Source organism: Patagioenas fasciata, chromosome 3 (assembly GCF_037038585.1).
Source record: "Patagioenas fasciata isolate bPatFas1 chromosome 3, bPatFas1.hap1, whole genome shotgun sequence".
NCBI lineage: Eukaryota > Metazoa > Chordata > Aves > Columbiformes > Columbidae > Patagioenas > Patagioenas fasciata.
Window position 1 is genome coordinate 70849962 of NC_092522.1, and position 21051 is coordinate 70871012.

Sequence of the window (21051 nt, forward strand, 5' to 3'; positions counted from 1 at the left end):
CTAACTGTTTCGTATCTTCTGATAGCACAATGTCCACATTGTTCGTGCGAGATCCTCTTTTTTAGCCCGTGTCTACTTAGTTTCATTTGAGGCTTTTGTAAGGAATTCCAACAAAGATTTCTAGAAATTCAAATAGCCTATATAAAAAAAGATAACTTGTTGACCTGAAAATTAATCTTTGTAGTTGCTAAGGCAAGACTCCTTCATAAAAGCCATGTTGACTTACCCAAAAGAAGGACAGCTTTACCCACATGGCTCCTAATTCTATTTTTGTTCTCATGAGCTGGTATTTCACATATTCCACATTAGTGCCTCATTCTGCTGCTGAAGCCAAACTACTAAGGAAATGCATGATAAATTCAAATACTCATTCAAAAATTTTGGAATGTTAATTTGTTTGTGTTATTAATGGTTAAATGTAATTTATTATAAGCAGACACAAATGCATTAATGATTTAGGGAAAACACCTGTCTTTATTTCTTATAATCACTATTTTAACTACCCATGAAAGCACATGTCAATCATGTGAAAGGCAAGCGTCTAAAAATTATCATTGTATATCTGTAATCGCTGTGGAGCACATTAATCCTATTTACTTTGAGAAATAGGATGTTCATAATCAAAGTCTGCTTTTCTGTCTTTTGTCAAACAGTTCAAGATTGCAAGTGACAAGTTAGCCTTTAACTTCAATTTCAGCTCTAGGGATATTGATTTCTTTGGCCTCCTGACCATCCTTCCACTGCTGCAGGCTTCATGCTGGAATTCCTGCAGATAAGGAACCTCTGGTATGATGCCCTTGACATTTGGTTGCAAATCTTGACTGTTTTGGAGGGGGCTGGGGAGAGGGCTAAAATGCTTGTCCTTGGCCTGAGGCACCTAGCACAGGCCTCAAGATTTTTGCTGTGTATTTCGCCTCAGTGAATTGTTTCTTCAGCTTTATTTCCTACAGAAACAAACTGCTACCCTGCCTGCTCCTGCATGAGCATGCAAATGCAATTTCATAATGAAGTATAGGACTTAAAAATCCCCGACATATTAGAAAAACATTCTGTCAATATTACCAGTTCACAGAGTGTGGAAACTGAAAACAGTTCCTTTCCAGGGAAAGAAGCACCTGGTTCAATTAATGGATTACGTATTTGAAGTTCACAGCTGCAGACTACTTTCTCTAAGCACGGTCTTTGGAAGAGACGGAGCATTAGGAAATAGTTCTGCAAGGGAATGGGAAAAATTTGATTCCAGTGTATTTTCTCCTTATTTTCTACTAGGTTATTTTAAGCCAACATTATAACATCTCAACATTTCATGAGAAGCTATTTAAAAATGAAAACAGTAGCTCAGAGATGATACCACATGGCAGGGGGTATTTTACATTAAAATATTCATCATAGTAAAGTGGCTTTTTACCTTTAGCTACTTTAACACTGAAAATTAAGCCAAAGACGCAACTGCAATACAGTGTTTGTGAACACAAAGATTCTGAAGTTTAAATCATTTGGTGTGTTGGTTTTTTTTTTTTTTTTTTATTCTTATATAGCCCTTAAAAAAAAATATAGATTTAAGCAAGACTCTTTGGAGCTGGTCAGCTGTCATTCATACATACAACCATTTAACCAAAAAGAGTTAAATATTCAGACAAGTTTTATTTTTCTTTTTCAAAACTTTATTAGGTAGACATTACTAGATGACATTGTAAAACCCCTTTTGTGCAAGTGAACAAACTCTACAGTATATGGCTTCCCACAAGTCATTAAATCCACAACCCCCCTCCCTCCTGTGTCTCAATATTGACTCTAAGACAGGCGGAGTGCATTCAAATGCTACCTTGCATTCTTCCATTTCGTCATGGGGAAGCACTTTTTCAGTCTGTTGGTAACAGGGGCTGGGGATATCAGTGTAAGTGGAAGGAATGCCTTCAAAGGAAACAAAGTACTGTAAGTTTTGACTTACAAACTCCACTCTTTATATGGAAACCAGATTAATTGCAGAGTCTTTTAAATTAAACTGCCTACCATGGATGTGATTGTATTTAGCAAAGTGAAGCAGTACAGAGACATACCTACTACTGAATACTAGTGAGGTAATTTTTGAAAATAAAACTGTTAAAAAATTCACTTACTTTCAAAAGGTCCTGTCCAGCAGGACAAACATTGGCAGAACACCTTCCCTTGTATCCATGCATGTACATGTGCATATACAACCTGTGTCTACTATAGCTTTTTAAAGAACAGGATTTTAGTTATACATTCATCAGGACAAGTTTAAAAATCAGACATTACTACGGTAGATTCAACAGAAGACTTCAGTGAACCGTCTCTAGATCTCTTAAATTAAAAAGGCACTCTGAAGAGGGCAGCAAGAAATAATCCTTACATAACATTGACACGAACTAAAGCAGCCACAAAGGTAGCACACTCAACAGTGACTGGTATACATTTAGAATACCAACTTATCAGTAAAATATTGCCCGAGACTACTGAATATTTTTGTCAAGTTATTACAGCATGAAGACCATTGTTGCAATACTATGCAACAAAAAAATACAGTTACCAGCTAATTGAAAGAGAAAGATAATGGGAAACTTCATCATTATTTGATTGTGTTCCTGCTGGTTTTAAGAGAGAAGAATTGAAGGGAATAACTTTTTTAAATGAACAGTAACTCATAAGATTGAAGAATTATTTTGACACATGGTGCCTCCAATTCAATGGGTTATAGAATGACTTAGTTAATGCCTAATCATTGGAGATAATACTGAAATAAAAGTTAAGATATCTGTAAGAGTGATAATTCACTCGTAATTTTATTTCAGTATGGCTCCCATCACCAAAACCTTCTGATATGCAAGCTGAATTCTGATTAAATACTTTCGTTTGATGCTTCATGAAGAGATAACACTGCAAGTAACAGCTATATTAGTAATGAAGAACTCGTGGGGGGGTGTGAGGGAGCTGCTGGGGAAAGCCTCTTCTACAGTTCTGAAAAACTCATGAATTTCAGGAGAAGGTTCCAAGAGATACTCTTCTCATCTTCATTTCTCCCTCTGTTCTTTCCTTCCTTCACAAATTCTTAGTGGAGGAAACTGAACGTAGTAAAACCATTTATGATTATGAAACTACAATAGATAGACGTTCTAAGCATAATTTTTCATCTTACTCCCCCCATTATTATCTCAATTACGTTCTGATAATTACTTTTTTATAACTTCAATAATTTTTAAAATATATTTTCTAACAGCAGTTCATATAATTAAAGATAACTTCAGAAAAGTAGCTTATTCTTGGCACCTGACTTCCAATAAATGGACAAATTGGGAGCAACGTTAGTAAGAAAAAAACCCAGGTCCTTCAGAAAATGTAGATATTAAAAGGTAACATTCCACTGTCTTCTGGGAAAGGAAGTAATCCCAGTAGAAGAAACAAACCCTACAGTATCCATTTTGAAGCCATCTGAAGATGGTAGAGCAATAACTACTTTTGCAGATCACACTTCTCACTATACAAAGATGGCTGGGCAGAGATCCCAGAGCTGCTCCACCAACCTTGTTTGATGGTTTACTCCATCAAGATACCAAACCCTAGAGAAACTACCAACTTATATTAACAGGATACATTAGTTCAGGTTGGATACCACTGAAATGCTGTTACACTGCTCTGGGCTACAGTGCACCTCTGCACACCTCGCTCCTCAGTGATTCCACCTTCATCAATTAGTGCAAACAGGGCTTGTTTGAGGGTACACATACCATGGGCTGTGGTCTAACCTAACTGCAGCTGAATTCTCTTCTCAAAAGAAGTTGCATTTCTTTAAGTGGCTGAAAACTCCTATCTGGTTATGCTGGAAGACCCAAAGCGTTCTGACAACACATATAAGATGCATTTATGCAGAAGTCTGAAAGGAGATGGGGGGGGTGAGGCATGTGGTGAGTGAACAGTAAGGCAGAAAACTCATAAATAAGATCAAGATTATCAGAATTGAAACTGGAATGCCAAATTACTTTTATAGATCATATAAATATAAATTCTTCACTAACATAACATTTTTCAACTTTCTGAGCAAACCAAAATTGTCTACTTTGGCTTTACATGTCGATAGGAGTACATGGAACAGAAATTCCCATATTGCTTTATGGAGGGAAACAAACACTTTTCACTTGTTTCAAGCAATAAGGCACTTACACATTTAAAATTCCTCATTGTACAAAACACACTGAATACTGGAATTCAAGCATTGATTACATGGGTATTGCCTACCCACAGTTTTTATAACTTCTTAGCCATCAAATAAATATACTGCAGAAAGTGTGTAATCACTCATGTGTCCTGTTTGTATATAGCCCAAATGTGGAGTTAGGAATTACTTTCTTGATGAACCTGCAGTGTTTTGCCAGCACTCCAGTTGTGCCAGAAGCCTGTAGGATGCAAAGGATCATCTCACCACCCTGACTTCCTGTCATTTAAATTAACGTTGTTTTAAAGGGAATTCTTCACCTTAAAATATATAAAAGAGATGGGGCAGGGGAAGTTTTCTCATTGAATTATCATGAAATTAAGACAATATTCAGCTTGGACAGCCTCCTCAGAAACATAGATCATATTTTCTTTTTCTCAGCACCTATTATTCTCAACTCTACCACAGTCAAAAGAATAAATACCTTAAGAAGTTATTTGGACTCGGTTAGTTATGTAACAAACATGACTGTGCTCTATAATTACACTTAAAAAAAGAAAAGTTAAAAGTCCTGAAGAAAAACCTATTTCAACATTTTGCATTTAAGTAATTAAAATACAACTAGTATAGCTCAGCAAAGCATTCCTGAAATGACTTCTCATGAGACCACATTTTCCAGGTCCAACTTCAGCTGTTTCCACAAGTCATTTTCAAATTACAAAATTCAAAGGAAAAGGAGAGCCTTAGAAATAAAGTGTGTAACAAATAGAAATATGGTAAACATTTTCTTATGAGATGGTAAACACAGTGAAATGTAGATCTACCCCTGTACTCGCAATTTCTGGACACGAAGCAGCAGAATGGAAATTGATATGAAGAACTCTTAAGGGCACATTTTTTATGCAAAAAGATAGTCCATGACTAAAGACTGGATCCATCTGCTTACCCAGAACTTGCGTAAGGCATGAAAATGTTTCTTGACTGCATCAGCACTTGTATAGAACAAGTTTAAAATATCTGAACAGCTTGTTTGGATTCTGTAAGTAGATTTTCCTTCTAAAAATGAGGTAAATGTGGCATCATATTAGTAACATCATGCTCAGTGACTGTAGGTTAAAATTTCAACAACACTATTTTCAGTCTAACAAGTTTTCAAGAAGTTAAACACTGAACGGGGTTAGCATGCCACTGTGTTTAAGCAAGTATGTGCAAAATCCATGTTTATGCTAAAGATATAAAATATTTTTACACAATGATTTTCCCCTCTTCTGACTTGGATCCATCCAAAACACTTCAGAATATTTTTCAAGTTTTGATAAGACAAATAAGCTCCAAAAAGATCTTCTTTTGCACAATAAGCATTTCTTAATAAACTATTTGCTCTTATAACTAATCTCCTTTTTAATAGATATATTTAGAAACAAACAGCTGGAATTCTGCTGAGAAATGTATGTATTTATTTGTTACTAGGGAGTAAGTAACTAAAGCTTACTACACATTTTTACCTTTGAAACCAGAGCATGCACTCCAAGATCAGTTTTCATTTCCCTCCCTTATGGTGTTTCACTGTCAGGCTAAGAGGAGCATCAGTGATTAACTGCTTAATATGAGCCCTCCATTCCTTACTGGAGAGAGAATGTATAGATCCTGAGTCTTTATGCACAGAATGACAATGAAGAATGAGCCAGGAAGTCCTGTATAACTGCAACAGGCTGCATTTGTTAGATTTATTAAGAAAAAAGTTTGGGGCTGTTGTGTTATATGTTAGTACTTAAATGAAAACACCACTAGTCTTGCAGATGAATCAAGTCTAAGCTGTTTTTTCATATAATGGTAGCAAGACAAGCCACCAAATATATCAGCAACATAACTTTTAAAATGTTTTGTGCCCTCTTTTTCAAATGTATCTGTTAAGTCAAAAAAACATTGAACAGGTATAATTCCAATTCTTATGCTGTGCTCATAACTGTTGCACTGAAGAGAGGAGAATTTTAAGATATATTATTTAACACTGTCTATGGATGTTGTTTCTAACTTGACTGGTGACTCAAAACATTAAGAAAGTCTCTTTACTATATTGAAAACTAGTATTCCTTCCCCTGACAATTTCTTTCCTTTAATATAAACGTTGTTTAGAAATTCTTCCCTACTCCCTGCTCTCTCCTGCATTTTTTATTAACCACCTCTACTATCATTCTGCAAGTGAGAGGATGGGCTCCATGGTAGTTTGCACTTCAGAAGTGAATCACATTTGCAAACTCCTGCACAATGGCTATCAACACACTTTCAGATTTTTTATCAAAGTATTTGTGGCCAAATTCCATGCTGGCATAAAAATGGGTATGACTTCCCTGGTTAAATGGGGCTATGACTGATCTCAGGAATGAAGCTGACCTGCTGCAACTATAAGACTGCAAACTTCAAAGAAACTAAGCAATTATCTCTCTCATAGTTTCCAAAGGATCCTTAGCATTAGCAAAATAAGAGATCTACTATAGCTTATAAAAGTAACAGTAATCCATGGTTCTTACCACAACTTGGAGCTACACAATTATCATACCAAGCATTATGAACGATGCAAACTTTGCTCAAGAAACAAACCACCACAACTAAATTTTAAAAAACTCAGAGTCTGCATGACAAACTATTTGGCTATTGAATACAAAACAGTTTCTCAGATCTAACTGGCCAGAGAAACCATTCAAACACTAAAGAATTTGAATCCTCTGACAGAATTACTGCCCTACCTACACACCACTTAACACCGTACAAGCTATGGCAGTCTTTGGAAGAGCAGAACGCCCCTTGGCTAAAAAGAATACCTGATGGTGATCCAAAATATCCGCTAGTCAAATTGGCAATAGTCCCTGCAAGTTAATATTTTTAATAAAGCAAATCTTCACGTTGATCAAACTTTCAGAAACAATAGATAGATGTAAATTAAAGCAAAACAAAAACCGTTGCATGCCACAAACAGTTACAAAGTCGGCATCAGTAACATCAAAATCCTTACTTACTTACACATTTGCACTGCCCCAAAGGAAGATAATAGATCAAAGTGCACTGTATTTTAACAATATTTAAAATATATGAATATGCTGTTTATTATAAAGAGGGTGAGAACTGAAGACTTTTTTGTATGTAATTAGAGCATGAGGCTGTTCAGAATTGCCCTACCTCTTGCTTGTATTCTTACTCAGTTTCATCTTCTCACTGGCTAATGGGGATCTGACACAAGGAAAAGCACAATTATTTTCCAGTCACAAGCTCCTGGCTAAGCTCTGCAAACATACCTAACCATGCCCTGAGAGTCCGCAGCACTCAGACTCACCCTGCCACTGACATGGTCGAGAAGTCCTGAAACTTGACCCAATTAATGAAATACAACTAATTACTTGGAGTGGAGAACGAGAGCAGGACCAGGTACGCGCAACTCCCACCTCACACCTACAAAGATGTCTCAGTGCCTGGGCAAACCAGGAATAGAAGGCTGGTGTAGAGTGGATTTAAGCATTTCCTAGTCTGAACACTGATATCTGTGAGCAACAACTTCTCACAAGGATAAATAATCTTAAATATTAAATGTGGTGAAAGCAATCCTGATGATCAGCATACAGTAGCACAAAATCTGCCTTTGCAGGCAAATTCAGCTGCCTGATGAAGCTTTCTGCTAATAAAGATGGAGTAGAACAGTCCGATAGTTTCCGTACAGTTATGAAAAAAAAGTTTAAATAAAAGCATCCTTGAATTGCCATACAAAGTTAATTCCCTTTCTTTCAAACTGATAAATTAATGCTTCTAAGACAAATAACATGACTTTGATGTATATAAGATTTCCTATGATACGAGAAGAGCTGTTTAAAAGCTAACATTTTACTGAATGAAGTTTTGTACTAAACTACTTCTCATATTTCAGTTGGTTATGCTGTATAATATTGATGAAAAATTCTATTTATGTATTATTCAAGTGAGGATATTTTTAAAAGGATGGCAAAAGACTTCCATATCCCTGTTCTGCCTGGCTCTTGAAATTTTTTCCTCTTCTGCAGAGAAGCAAAAGCACATATTATTGTCATTCTTATTTTTTTTCTACAGAGAAAGAAAGATTAGATTCAACTTTACAAGGTCGAAGATGCCTCATTTTTCTGTGTAGAAAATGAAGAACCATTTCCCTTTGATTTAATCTGTTCCAATAAAATCAAAACAGTCTAGATGAAATGATAATGTAGGAGTTGAGATGTGTGTTCCTTTCCTTCACCCACAATGATATGTGTTCTGAATATCAATAAGTGCAGATCTATTATCTTCCCTTTTATGCTCTTTATACTAGCATTTTAATTTCAGATCTTGGTGAATTCCCATCAGAAACTGAAAATAGCAAACATGGCAGAGTGAAAACAGCTACAAAACTGTAGGAATATCTCACATACTTATAAAGAACCAGAAAAGAAATTAATCCACTGTATAGTTAATTACAGATAATCTCAAGTACTAAAATATTCTCAAGTGGAATAGTTTGACACCACATTATAGACTGCACTGCAAACCCATTCTATCTCTCTCTCTCACTCTCTGAGGTCTGAAGGTTTTTCTAAATAATACAAAAATATCTTCTATTTGACATTTAAAGAAAGGAATAAAAATCCCTGAGTAAGCCAAAGACAACTGATATGTACAGCCTCAGAAAACACACTCAAAACCAAGACCGATTTTAAGGCAGCTTCCAACCTCAGACAGAACATAAATAGAAAACTGATGTGTCACAGAAGAAGAAATCTAATTAACGGGTAGATTTGCGTTGACAATACGCTTTAAACTTTACTTCTAAATGTCATTGCCTCCCCGCTTAATTTACAAATCTTAGGTACTATTTCTACTGTTAGGACAACAGGGTCAACATGCCCTTAAATTCAAATGGAAATACTAGGTACTTGTTGACTACTACGGTGTGCCTGCATACACTGTTCAACAAGCAAAAAACCCCAAGAACACAAAAACAGCAGCTGACAGTAAACAAGCATAGTAGCCAACTATAGCAAGTTGATATTTGTGTTTCCAGATAAACAAAATTCATCAGTTTCTTCCACCCAGGCTTTAAAGTCAAAGTGAGTGTCTTCTAATAGTACTATGTTGGTGGGGCAGAACACTGTTTACTTAGAAGCTACAACTAGATTCAGATTTAATAACAATTTTCAAAGAAAGCAGTGCAAAACACATCCTCTCAAATGATATGCTACTTGCAGACCTAAATTTTGAAGTTTATACACGCTTTGGGACATTGCCCATCTCTCTGCTTCCCCCTCTCCCCATATATACATACACACATATTTTTTTATATATATATATATATGTATCTTCAAACATTCACTGGGAAAAAAAAAAGTACCTTCAACAGTACAAATCCAATCTTATATTTTTAAAGTATAAAGTAGATATTTCTCTTATTCAGTTCCTTTCTTTACTGTTTCAGTGTTCTGCTTACACAAACTGATTTTATTCTATTTTTTTCTTCTAGGTTATATTTGTATGATAAATTTGGATTATAATAAAAAATGAAAAAAACCTCAGTAGCCGAATCATAACTCTGAATTACATTGTTCTTTTGGCCATACACTGAAAAAGAGGCCTGGTGGCAAACAGTGGTACTCTGAAGTTAGGAAAAAGAGCAAGGATAGATATTCTCTTCAGATCTGTAACATGCCAGGAAGAGAAACACTGGAAGCAGAGAATAAGAATGAAATGGTCCCCTAAAAATTCATGATCCCTCCCCTTAACCAAAATTCACAGATTTTTCCTCATGAGACATCATAAGAATGCTCTAAGGCTTCTGTAGCCCACTTCAAACAAACAAAAAAACCAAAATGTGCTGTTTAGGTTATAAAATTTTGTTGATTCAATCTTCACACAGCTAGTGAGTAGCATGTGTATTATATGCCAAGTCAGAACAAAAGAGAAGCTTTTTTATCCAGCTTTACCGCATTTCCTGGTACAACCTGCATCACGTTTCATGGCTATCTTGGGACAGGACAGGACACTGACACCTCTTCTTATCTACACCCTTCACATTCTTTCTGTACTGTGCGAGTTTCAAAATGCTGTTCTCTTCCAACAAATCCATCACCCCCCCAATCACTATTAATACACTGTTATAAACGAAATACCAAAGCAAAACCAATCAGCATATTCTCAAGTGTGACGGAGCTTCGCTACTAAGGATGTTTCCCTCCAAGGCACTGCAGTTTGGAGTGGACAATCTACACTCTTGCTCACTAGCAGGAGGACTCAGAAGATAACCAGCTGTCGTGCTCTGGCATGTGCCAGGGTTTCGGTATGCTGAACAGAATGCTGTGGGATGGAAGTTATTTACAGAAGTAGTTTTTAATACCAAAAGTAGTATGCTCAGTACACAGTAAGAGTCCAAACACTTCTAAGCATTTCCCCATTAAAGGCCGACACTGAAGTTAAACGGAGCACGTGTTAGCAGTTAAATGCTTTCTTCACAGGCCAAGTCGGTAGTAGAGTTCTGGCTACAATACAGACTTTTGATTGTCTAGTTCAGAAACTTAGACTCAAAAAACCCTCCAAAGTAATAATTAAAAAACAACAAAAAAAACCCAAACAAAACGTTTAAAAAGCAGCAGTCAGGGGGTCCATCTTGTTCAGAGTGAACCAGAGCAAAGAGGCTTTCTGGTCTGCAGTAGTGTTTTCGGCTGAGGGAAGATGGCAGGAGATCTCCCGTTCTTCTTCTTCCAGGGTGGTGGCTTTGACGCTGTTACCAGCACTGTATTGCTCAGCTGCACAAAGCACACGTAGGCCTTGCAGGACCAGCTCAGTTCAGGTGAGTAAGGTCCATCCTTACCAGGGCATACCTGTCCGTGACCTTTTCCTCTGCTTTTTACAAAGGCAATAGATAGGAAACACAAATAAACCTGCCAAAAGAAGAAAATAAGAAGAAAACCATAATTAAATGCAATCATTTGAGTGTGCATTGTGTTTATCTCATTGTACATAGAGTATTCAAATGCAGCTTTCCATGTCTCAAGGGAATTTAGACATGGCATTTGGACATGCAGAAAAAAATATTAATTTGCAACAGTCTCTTTGATAAGGAGTTTGGTTTACTTTCAACAAACGCCTGCTAATCCTACTCACATCTCTGACAAATTAATTCCCAAAACATGCTCTTCTGTGTAAGATACAAACTTAAAATTTTTAAAAGCACTTTCACAAACCTCAGATCTAGACCCAAAACTCATTTAACTAAACTAGTTTTCAGCCCATTTCACATGATAGGGGCAGCATGTTACAGATTTACTATTTTTTTCTTACAATATTATATATTTTTACAAAAAACCTAATCTATTGCGAAGTAATACCAAATGTTTATCTTTGCCTGGGCAGGGAACTGTTTATTCTTAAAAGTCTTTTGAGAGAAAGGAAGCTGTAAAAGAAAAAAAAAAAATAATCAGATTTATTCAAGTGCAAAATAGTTTGTCATAAGGGATACTCTTTCAAACTCACATGAGAAGCATCTACCTCTTTCTCTTGCCATCAGTTGACTGAAATGGTCAAGATTTTCAGACATCCTTGTAGTAACACCATATAACAAATGACTACCACAGTCACCAGGGTTCTTGCTTTGCTCCATAGTCTTGTAAATTGTGTAAAATCATTTGATACTGAGATTATTTCAACAGTTGCGTTAGCAGTAAATATTGCGGCAATAACCTCAAACCCAAAACTCTCCTATAAATAATCAATGTTTTTGGAACTGCTCTTCTTGATTGTAATCTTATCCAGGCATACCTAGAATGGGGACTTTAGTGGCACACTGGGTATCACTATTATTAAGAATTTTTAATATAAGCAAAAGAGCATTTTTTTTTCCAGCACAGGTTATACCAGATTACTAAGCAAAATAAACTTTACTGGCATTAAGAAGTCTTTATCGCCTTTATTTTTGGCCTAAAAATGCCACTAAAAGAATAAATATTTAAAGATACATATATCTTTAGCAAACTCAACTCAGAACATCGATGCAGGAAAAACATATGTATTCTTAGCCTAAATACTGAAGTTAATAGCAATATTCCTTATTTGGCTAGATGTACTCTAGAAAAGGTGTAAGGGTATTCTGGTTATATGCTGATTAGCTATGTACAATCTTATTAATGTAACTATCCTGGTATAATTTGGCTCTACTATATTGCCACATTCCAACATGCCTCAGGGCTGACCACACATTGCAAATTTTCAATGGAGTAAGTAGCTTGGTGAAGAACTGTGAAGGAGCATGATCCCCGATTGACACATTACTGCCAACATAAGTAGTGGATACGCACTTCAATGAGAAAAATCATACATTCATTGCTACAGTTTATTTCATTTCTGCAGAAGAATTCAGTTAAGCTCAGCAAAGAGCAGATTTGCTAGAATAACTACATCCACATTAATACAACCACGTTAGCAGAGCTTTGATACTATATCAAATGAGTTCACAGTACCTTTTTTTGTGATGGAGTCCAATTTGGCAGCCCATGCACTGCATCAGATTTTGAGATTGACTCATCCCAATTTACTGCTGCTTTGTTGTTGTTGCATCTTCAAGCTGGAGGGCTCTTGGGACTATGCCCATTGCCCCAAAAATCTTGCTGTGCACATGGCCAAGATCTTAGAATTGTGATCCACTTGGGTGATTAACAGGAGGGTCCAAGTCAGCCAGCCCCCAGCATTATGTTTAAATGATTCTGGCCTTTTGACTAGTTTAACTACATTAGTTAAAGATTTTGGTTCAGAAAAGCCTTAACAACCAAATAATTGGGAAAAAAAATAAAGCTAATAGGCAAGTAAAATAAAAATAAGGCTAAAATGCAAGTAAGAAGAAAATACTCTAAAGACAAATGTTTAAGGAAAAGGTCATGTGCTTTATACTAAAACTATACTAAAACTATGAAATTTGTACTTTGTGTTCATCTCTTCAAGATGAAAATACTAAGATGTCATACAGAAAGTTACTGCAAAATCAGACTCAGACTTATTCACATATGTAACTCTTACCTATTACAACAGCTATGGCTCCCAGTGCCAGTCCCAGAACCAGTATTAGGGGTGTAATGAGTAGTTTTCCAGCTGAAATGCAAAATTCATTTAACAATTCAAAGCAGGCATTTTATTTTTCCCTTTCCAACCATCCACAAATATTTTTATATTGGACTTCCAAAAGCCAGTTCATTTTTTTAATACTTTACCAGGATTCTTATTTATAAACTCATCCTCCAAATCCAGCCAGGAGCTATCACCACCCAGCCAGCTCCCTGCACACATTTCTCTTTGCCCTCTTCACCCACCACAACTCTCTGAGTACAGCTTATTTTGTACATTAACAGTTAGCTTGCATTTACTTCTGTTTCCATTCTGAAATCCCTCAGGCATCGGCAGGAACATGATAGCTATAAAGCTACTATCGTTTGGCTTCTCCAGAATGCTACTGTTCAGCAACCACCCTGGAAAGATGCCAAGCAAACCAGCATCTCTGAGAGTTTAGGTTAGCTCAAGGCAATGAGACCATCGCCTCTAAATATGCTTCTGCTCGCTTTAAAAGGCTGTGGTAAAGTCCTTATGTACAGTTGAGATTTAGGTCTAAAACAAACCACAGCCAAGTCCATTTTGGATCAACACTTAAAAGGATATGTTGCCGTTCCTACATGAGTAAGGCAACGAGGTTGTGCAGCACAACAGCTAGAGCATAAGACTCTAAGAACAAATAAAACTTGCTCATATTCTTTATTTCTGTTTAGTTCATGATCTGTAGAAATGCACGGAGGGATGGCAGGTTTCCTTCTGACATGCTTAAGCTGAAGCTGAACTTTGAATCCCAGTTAGCTTTCTTGTCTTAGAATCTCCCTTGCTGTGCTGGTTGAGCAGTTGGATCAAAGATGTCGCTTGTCTCTGCTGCTCAAAAATGCAGCAGGGCAGGCACTTGTACTGATCCACCAGCAGCCTGATCGGGGTTTGAAAGTAAGCAATTTTTTAAGTTAAGCATGTGTTTGAGAGATCACCTCTATAAAGAAATGAAAAGTGAGTTCATTACCTCTCTCTTCCCTGCCCTTCCCTCTCTCAAGTCACTTGTATCACATTACAGTAAATGGATTACTTCATTCAGTAATGATGTAACCCTCTCCATAACCTGAGCCACTAATTTGGGCAGTCTGAAGGAAAAATGAGATATTTTGGAAATATTTACAGCAGTTAAATGAATTGGTCCTTTTAATGTTCTGTTTTGATAGATCTAAATTTCAGAAGAGCATTGTGGGTGGGGAAACTAATTCCTAGAAGAAAAAAAATGGCAAACAATATTGGCATTACTATAGTTGCGAAGCATCCTAATGGTAGAACTTGAGACTCCACTGTACTGCATTCTATACACCCAGAGATTGTCAAATAAGTTACTCAAGTGTAGACAGGAGAAGGAATGTAGAATGAGAAAAACCTCAAAAAACTCCAAACAAGAATGATTGAAAGCATTTAAAAAATTACCAATTTCATTTGCTTTAATAGCATCATTACATCTTCTGTCCTGTTACGTATCCATGAAGTACCTAGCAATTGATTTTGAATAAAATTCACCCATGTGAATTCAGGTGGTACTTAAGTGGCATGTTCAGCTGTCTTAAATGCACTGAAGACATTTTTTCCTTTTTGTGCAATTCATCACTAACTCTAGTTATAACCAAACATTCTGCCTTCAAGAATGCAGCCAAATAATTACTATGAGAATGAAATCTCTAAGTCTGCTGGGACTGAAGTATAAAAGCAATTTCACCTTACTGCACTGGTTACAGGACAAAGTTTCTCTAAAAAATGCTAGCTAAATGGGGAGAGAAATGTCATCAAATTCAGACACCATTTATGCTCCCAGTTTTGATTCTCCTCCCCGTAATTTCTATTACCTTTTCAAAACCATTTGTGTTAGAAGAAAAGCATGTTTAAATTTATGCAACCATAAATGCTTTTCCCTGGTTTTTATTACAGAACAGTTTGTGATTGTAGGCACAAACGCTTCCCAACAGAAACCATGATAGCATGCCAGCCTGCCATGAAGTGTTCTTTCCTTTCTACACACCCCACCCACCTGGATCCAGCAGCAACAAGCCAAAAATCTGCACAAGGCTACAAAGTCACCACATTTACTTCAGTATTTCCTCTGCACTGCAAGTAAGTAAAAAAGAAAGTCACAGAAGAACACGTACCTAGAACATGTACCCCACTAGTCTCCCACTGACAGACAAGATAATGTCCTCTTAAATTTCACTACTTAGCTAACTAGCAGAGGCATTTTACTACAGGAACTCCAACCTTTATTTCTTGCCATGTGCTACTAAAACTTAGAGACTATGCTTCTAACAACTTATTTTTCTGCTACCATCTCCACTTCTTAACATCTTCTGCTGACTCTCAGAACAGAACCAAAATCCAGGCTTGTACAATAACACCTACTGATAATGATGCTCCCCCTCTTGCCTAATAAAGCCTTAATACATTTACATTTACAGTTCTAGATACCAGGACATCTCTGAGCCCAGGTGGGATCCTTAACTGGAATTAAACATTTCTGGATTTTCAACTTGATCTTAAACGATTAAGACTAGGAACCTTCAGTTCAAAACAAAACAACAACAAAAAGCAAAGATCATGGCAAAGAAGAATGTGATGGAGGGTCTAATAAAAGGAAGATATGAGAAGGTAAGCAAGCTATTCTTATTTACTCAGTTTCATCATAACAGAAGTAACCAATGACGTTATCAGGAATCGATAAAAAAAAAAAAAAAAACACAACAGAGGAATGGAAGTACTTTCTTCACACAACACACAGTGAAATCCTACAGCCCCTACTAGAGATGTCGTGGAAGTAAGAACTTAAGAACTGTGCAAAGTGAACTGTGAAAATGGTGAAGGATACATCTATTGATAGTTATTAAGCAAAGGTTCAGATACAAACCTTAACTAAGGAAGTAACTAAAGCAATGATTACTGGAAATAGACAGTGAGTGAGATTTTATTTCTAATTGACCACTGCTGGGGACAAACTTGCCAGGCAGACCTTTACACTCACCTAATTAACAGGCATAGAATAATTTTGTTGAAGTTTTACAAGGATAGCTGATCTTGACAAATTTCCACCATTCAGGATGGCAGAATCTACAAGTTGAACTGACACTGTATCCCAGTCGGGGACTGTACCATCTCGGAAGAAAAACGCTAGGAGATATGATCTTACAACAATATAATGCCATCTTAAAAAAAAGAAGTGTGCACACCCACATATGTGTTTGTGAAGGAAATGGGGGCAAAAAAAAAAAAAAAGGGGGAAAGGGGGAAAAAAACAGGGGAAAGAAAATCTAGACTGGCTTACATATGCCAATCATAGTCAAAATCTAATCCAATGGAGGAAGAGTAGTTAGCCAAATTCTTGAATCCTAACCTGATGTAAATAAACTTTTATTTTTTAAAATTTTCATCTGAGTTCTGTTAGAGTTCTGGAATCTTTTGGTATTTATTTGTGAAGTGTATCAGGATCAATACTAAAATTTAGAGCTCTAGAGATGATGGGGATTAAAGGTCACGAGTGTCAATGCAGAACCATTTGAATCATTGTCAACTTGGCTGTAGCAAGCTATTGTAAAAATGAGGGCAATTACTACATATGCTGGCAGGTTCAGCCAGCTCTGTCTCTATTCAAATGATGATGAGTCCTGTGAAAAGTAACACCAAATGACAGAGGTAGTCCTAGAGAGAAAATTTTAACAGAAAACCCTACGAGGAATTCAAGCTGAGGCTTTGAGCTTTGCCAGTCTTTCCTGGTTTACTAATTAAGGCAAACCACAAGTACACTTGCAAAGAGGATATGCAAATAAAATATCTTATACCTTCTCTATGCATGCTTTTATAAATATGAATATATACATCTTCCTCACTAAACTTTAAATCTTATATGCACTTGCACATTTCTTGATTGCCTCCAAGTCGCTGTTTGCAAAGAAACTAATTTTCTTTCTTACTAGTAAAAGCTGTTTCTTAGAAATAGAAAGGCTATGTTATTGTTTTTCAAAACAATGAACAGGGAAAAAAGAAAATTTTAATAGTAGTTATGCACATACAGTAGATGCATATGTATTTTGGACTTTTTATGTGGCATTAAAACATGCTAACAGCATATTTAGATACCTTACATGTAAACCATTGCAAAAACTAAGACAATAACAACATAGTTTTTGGCAGATCTATGTTGTGTTATATTTGTATCCTCATTGTCCATGGAAGGTTTAATCTTGGAATAAAGTTACCTATGATTTTGCACATGAGCAGCACATAGTTGCTAATGTCTCTGAGCACAGTCCCATGCTATCACAGATGCTAATTCCACCAAATATACCAAGATCCATTTCAAAACAGCTTACAACACTGTTTGCCATTGTGACTTTTAGTAAAAGCTCTTCTGAAAAGTTACTAAACCTTTTAAATGGTTATTTAATTTTAGGCCTAAATGTATTTAGTAACAGTTTATACTCATGTGTTCGAGGGCTAGCATTGTCTTTAATCTAGACTAGATTCTCTCTCATGCTGAAATTTACCTTTACAAAACGTATCAGAGTAGGCACATCGAATAATTTTGAATTTTTATCTACTTTGCTATTTATTTCTGTATTTTTAAAGTTTGTTCTAAAGCCTCGTAAGTTCTAAGATCAAACTAATGGGCCTGATGACTTACTGTCATTTGTTAAACAAGAGTTCCAGGTTTGTGAGTGTCCCACAACTTTGCAGCACAGCAAGACTGGCATTCTTGTTACCAGGCCTACGAGTTTGTGTGCCAGCTCTTGTGTTACTCTAAAAAGGAAATCACCTAGTTTTCTAGCTGGAACTTGTTTGGCTGAGCAGTATTGTTTTCACTGTAGGTCTGCTGATTTTTACTTCTATGCATTCAGTCTCTTACCTTTACCTCTATGCGCAACATTATTGATTGATAAGCTCAAAGCATTTCCTCAGCCTAGGTGAATCCCAAGTAATTTCCAATTTCTATGCCTTAATTCTAAGTACAAAATGTCCTGTTCTCCTTAGGAAGTCCCCAGCTTTTGACACTTAATACAATCATTTCCTATAACGCTATGGATAGCTTTACATGCTGTAAATTCACTACAATGACTGAACTAAATGTATATGCAAGTACCACATACGGTAATAATATGTTTCGTTATCTGTTTTTTGTGTGCTCTATAGGTTGTGACAGGTACATATCTGGTTCAAAAGCAAATAAGGAGTTGTTCCTTTTTTTTAAACAAAAAACATTCAGCTTTTGGCATCATATTCCTGTGAGAGTAATTAAGACATTTAGTTGTATGTTGTTTTAAGCTGGATTTTATCAGAACCAAAGCTAACAGTTAAAAGAACGGGCAAATGTGATTTGGTTTTCCAAACCCAGATCAGGTTCAAATCCAAACAACACTTCATTCAAACGGATCCTAGACACAGAGGTTCATTTAAAAAACGGTTCCTGCTCTGATCCTTTTCCCCTATATGCTTTTAGAATTACAATCACAGCCAGCAACATGCATATGGACAGTATTTTTTCCAGTTTGCTTACAGATTGCAAAGGGTTTGGAAACAGAAGCTATCAGAAGAGGACACAATACTTACACAGTCCAGGGATTGCAAATGCTAAATATTTAAATATATTTAATAAATCACCTTTCACATAACTAAACAACAGGCTGTCCATCCAAGACTTGAAACCAATAGTTTATTGCCCCCCCACCCCAATCACCTGTGCGGCTCTCCACAAGGAACGTTTATCCACTCACCACAGACAGAGCCTCGCACTAATCTCCTTAGATGTGGTCTCTCGGGGAGGTAGCGGTATTTGCATCCAAAGATACTGAGGTTTGACGTGTGATCTCCGAAGAACCGAAGCTGGCGGTATCTCTCCCCACAACGGTAACAGAAATTAGTGTTACACTGTGAACAGGTCATGTGGTCACACCCTTCTGTTCTCTGGATGTGGATCTTTAAGAGAAGAAAAAAAGAAAAGATCATTTCTCCCCCTTCCTAAGCACAGGAAAGTGGGTGCTACCTGGCACAGTCAGTGCCTCAGATGAAAAGATACCACAAGCAACCCCTTGCTTAACTCAGCATTTGCATTAATTAATACTGCAGCTGTACTGAGACAATAATGGTTTTCTAAGGCATGTGTCAGAGCATCAAATACAAGTTATGGTTGTTTCCAGATTTCCAAACATAATTTCCTATATAATCCTACTTCTTTATTTAAAGACTCTTTGTATCTGAGTGATCCCTGCCCTTACTGAAAACTTGTTTTAATTACTTAGACACATTAGAACCAAACTTTATTAAAAATAAAAGCAGCACAGTAAATATGGTTATGACCTCTGAACTATGAACTCCATGGATGGGTTTCCCTCTTATGCCACCTGTGGCCCTGCTCCCTTTCTCATTGCTATTACAAATTCGGCATTTTGTAATAAAAGCTAGAAAGGCTCTGCTGTTAATGCTTTGGAAAAAAATAAATTGGTTGTTGTTGGTTTTGTTTTTTTGTTTTTATTTGCTTGTTTTTTAAAAAAGATTTCACAAACCACATAAAATAATTACACCAAGCTTTCATAATAATGCCCATAGTACAACATCAAGCTGGGCTGCCTAGGCTCTACATCCATCTTTCTGCTGTTCACCTGCATGAAAAAACTTCATACTCCATACCTGTATTTTCATGTACTCTTGTGCAAAACAGATACATTCACCTACTTTGCATAGTTTTTGTAAGGCTTCAGTTTTAGGTAATAGTTCTGGGAGTCTTACGAGAGAAGGTTGCGTTGGGGCTGAGTATTTCACTAAATCAACTACAATTACACAACTACTTCTAAATCTTGCCAGCTAAAACTATAGCTAACAGGGTGGCAAACACACTTATCCTAGCTCACAAAATTGCTGAAGGCCCTCCCAACCTGGGACCATGCTCCATAACGGAACAGCAGATAAAGTTACCTAATAACTGAGGTTGGAAGCAACCCTGGGAGGTCATCTATTTAAGCCCCTAGCTCCAAGTTGGACTAACTTCAAAGTCAGATCAGATTGCTCCACGCCTCATCCCACTAGATGTTTAAAATGTCCTAGTATGGGTATGTCAGACTCTCTTTGAACAACCTGTCCTACACCTCACCATGCTCCCTGGGAATATTTTTTTCCCTTACCTCCAATTGGAATTTTACTTGTTGAATAATTAACGTTTCCTGAAATTCTTATCCGTATCTATACGTATTTATTTTGCAGGGAGGTACAGGTAAAGACAAGAAAGGCATCAGCGCTCAGTGGTCCTGCAAGCACCAGTGATGCTGAAAGCTCAGGGATGCTTGTGACTCCTGGGGTATCCGACATTCTTGAGAGGGTGAAGCGTGTTTGTGCTCTGGTACTGATCAGGGTTCATCTGAGATCTGAGAACCCTCGCACACCTGAACACCTACTGAAACTGGCACTTTATACATGTAACAAACTTTTGGCTAAAGATTCCAGGGCAGATGTAATTAAAAACTAGCTCCAAGTACACCTGCCAACATCCTTGTGCAAATGACAGCACTCCCAGAATTTATATCTCTATGCTTCCAAATGCTTCTTCTATGCACAAGAAGGGAAAGACATTCACACACATACAAATAAAAGAGGATTGGGCTATACAACCTTACTGTCTATCAAGCAAGCAGGAGACTTGGATTCATCCCACAGAAGGGATGCAATTAGACTGACCAAGCAGTTACTTATGTGCCTTGAGGAAGGCTGTTTGGTTCACTCTGTCATTCCCTCACCTGTATCACAGG

General features: G+C 36.9%; 1 protein-coding gene across 5 annotated transcripts in view; it reads right to left on the minus strand.

The window, feature by feature from the left end:
• Positions 1–1624: 1624 nt before the first annotated feature.
• RNF217 (ring finger protein 217) overlaps positions 1625–21051 on the minus strand; it is a 67229-nt gene continuing 47802 nt past the window's right edge. For 2 of the 5 annotated variants that reach the window (XM_065834536.2, XM_065834534.2), the window contains 3 exons: positions 19027–19228; positions 13229–13300; positions 1625–11100 (listed from right to left, as the gene is read on the minus strand). In XM_065834536.2, the coding sequence (XP_065690608.1) occupies positions 11027–11100; positions 13229–13300; positions 19027–19228 (348 nt within the window). In that variant the 3' untranslated portion in view covers positions 1625–11026. Of the gene's footprint in view, positions 11101–13228; positions 13301–15302; positions 15380–18989; positions 19229–21051 lie in introns of those variants that run through there. The other 3 variants (XM_065834535.2, XR_011738394.1, XM_071806582.1) reach the window with 3 other exon arrangements.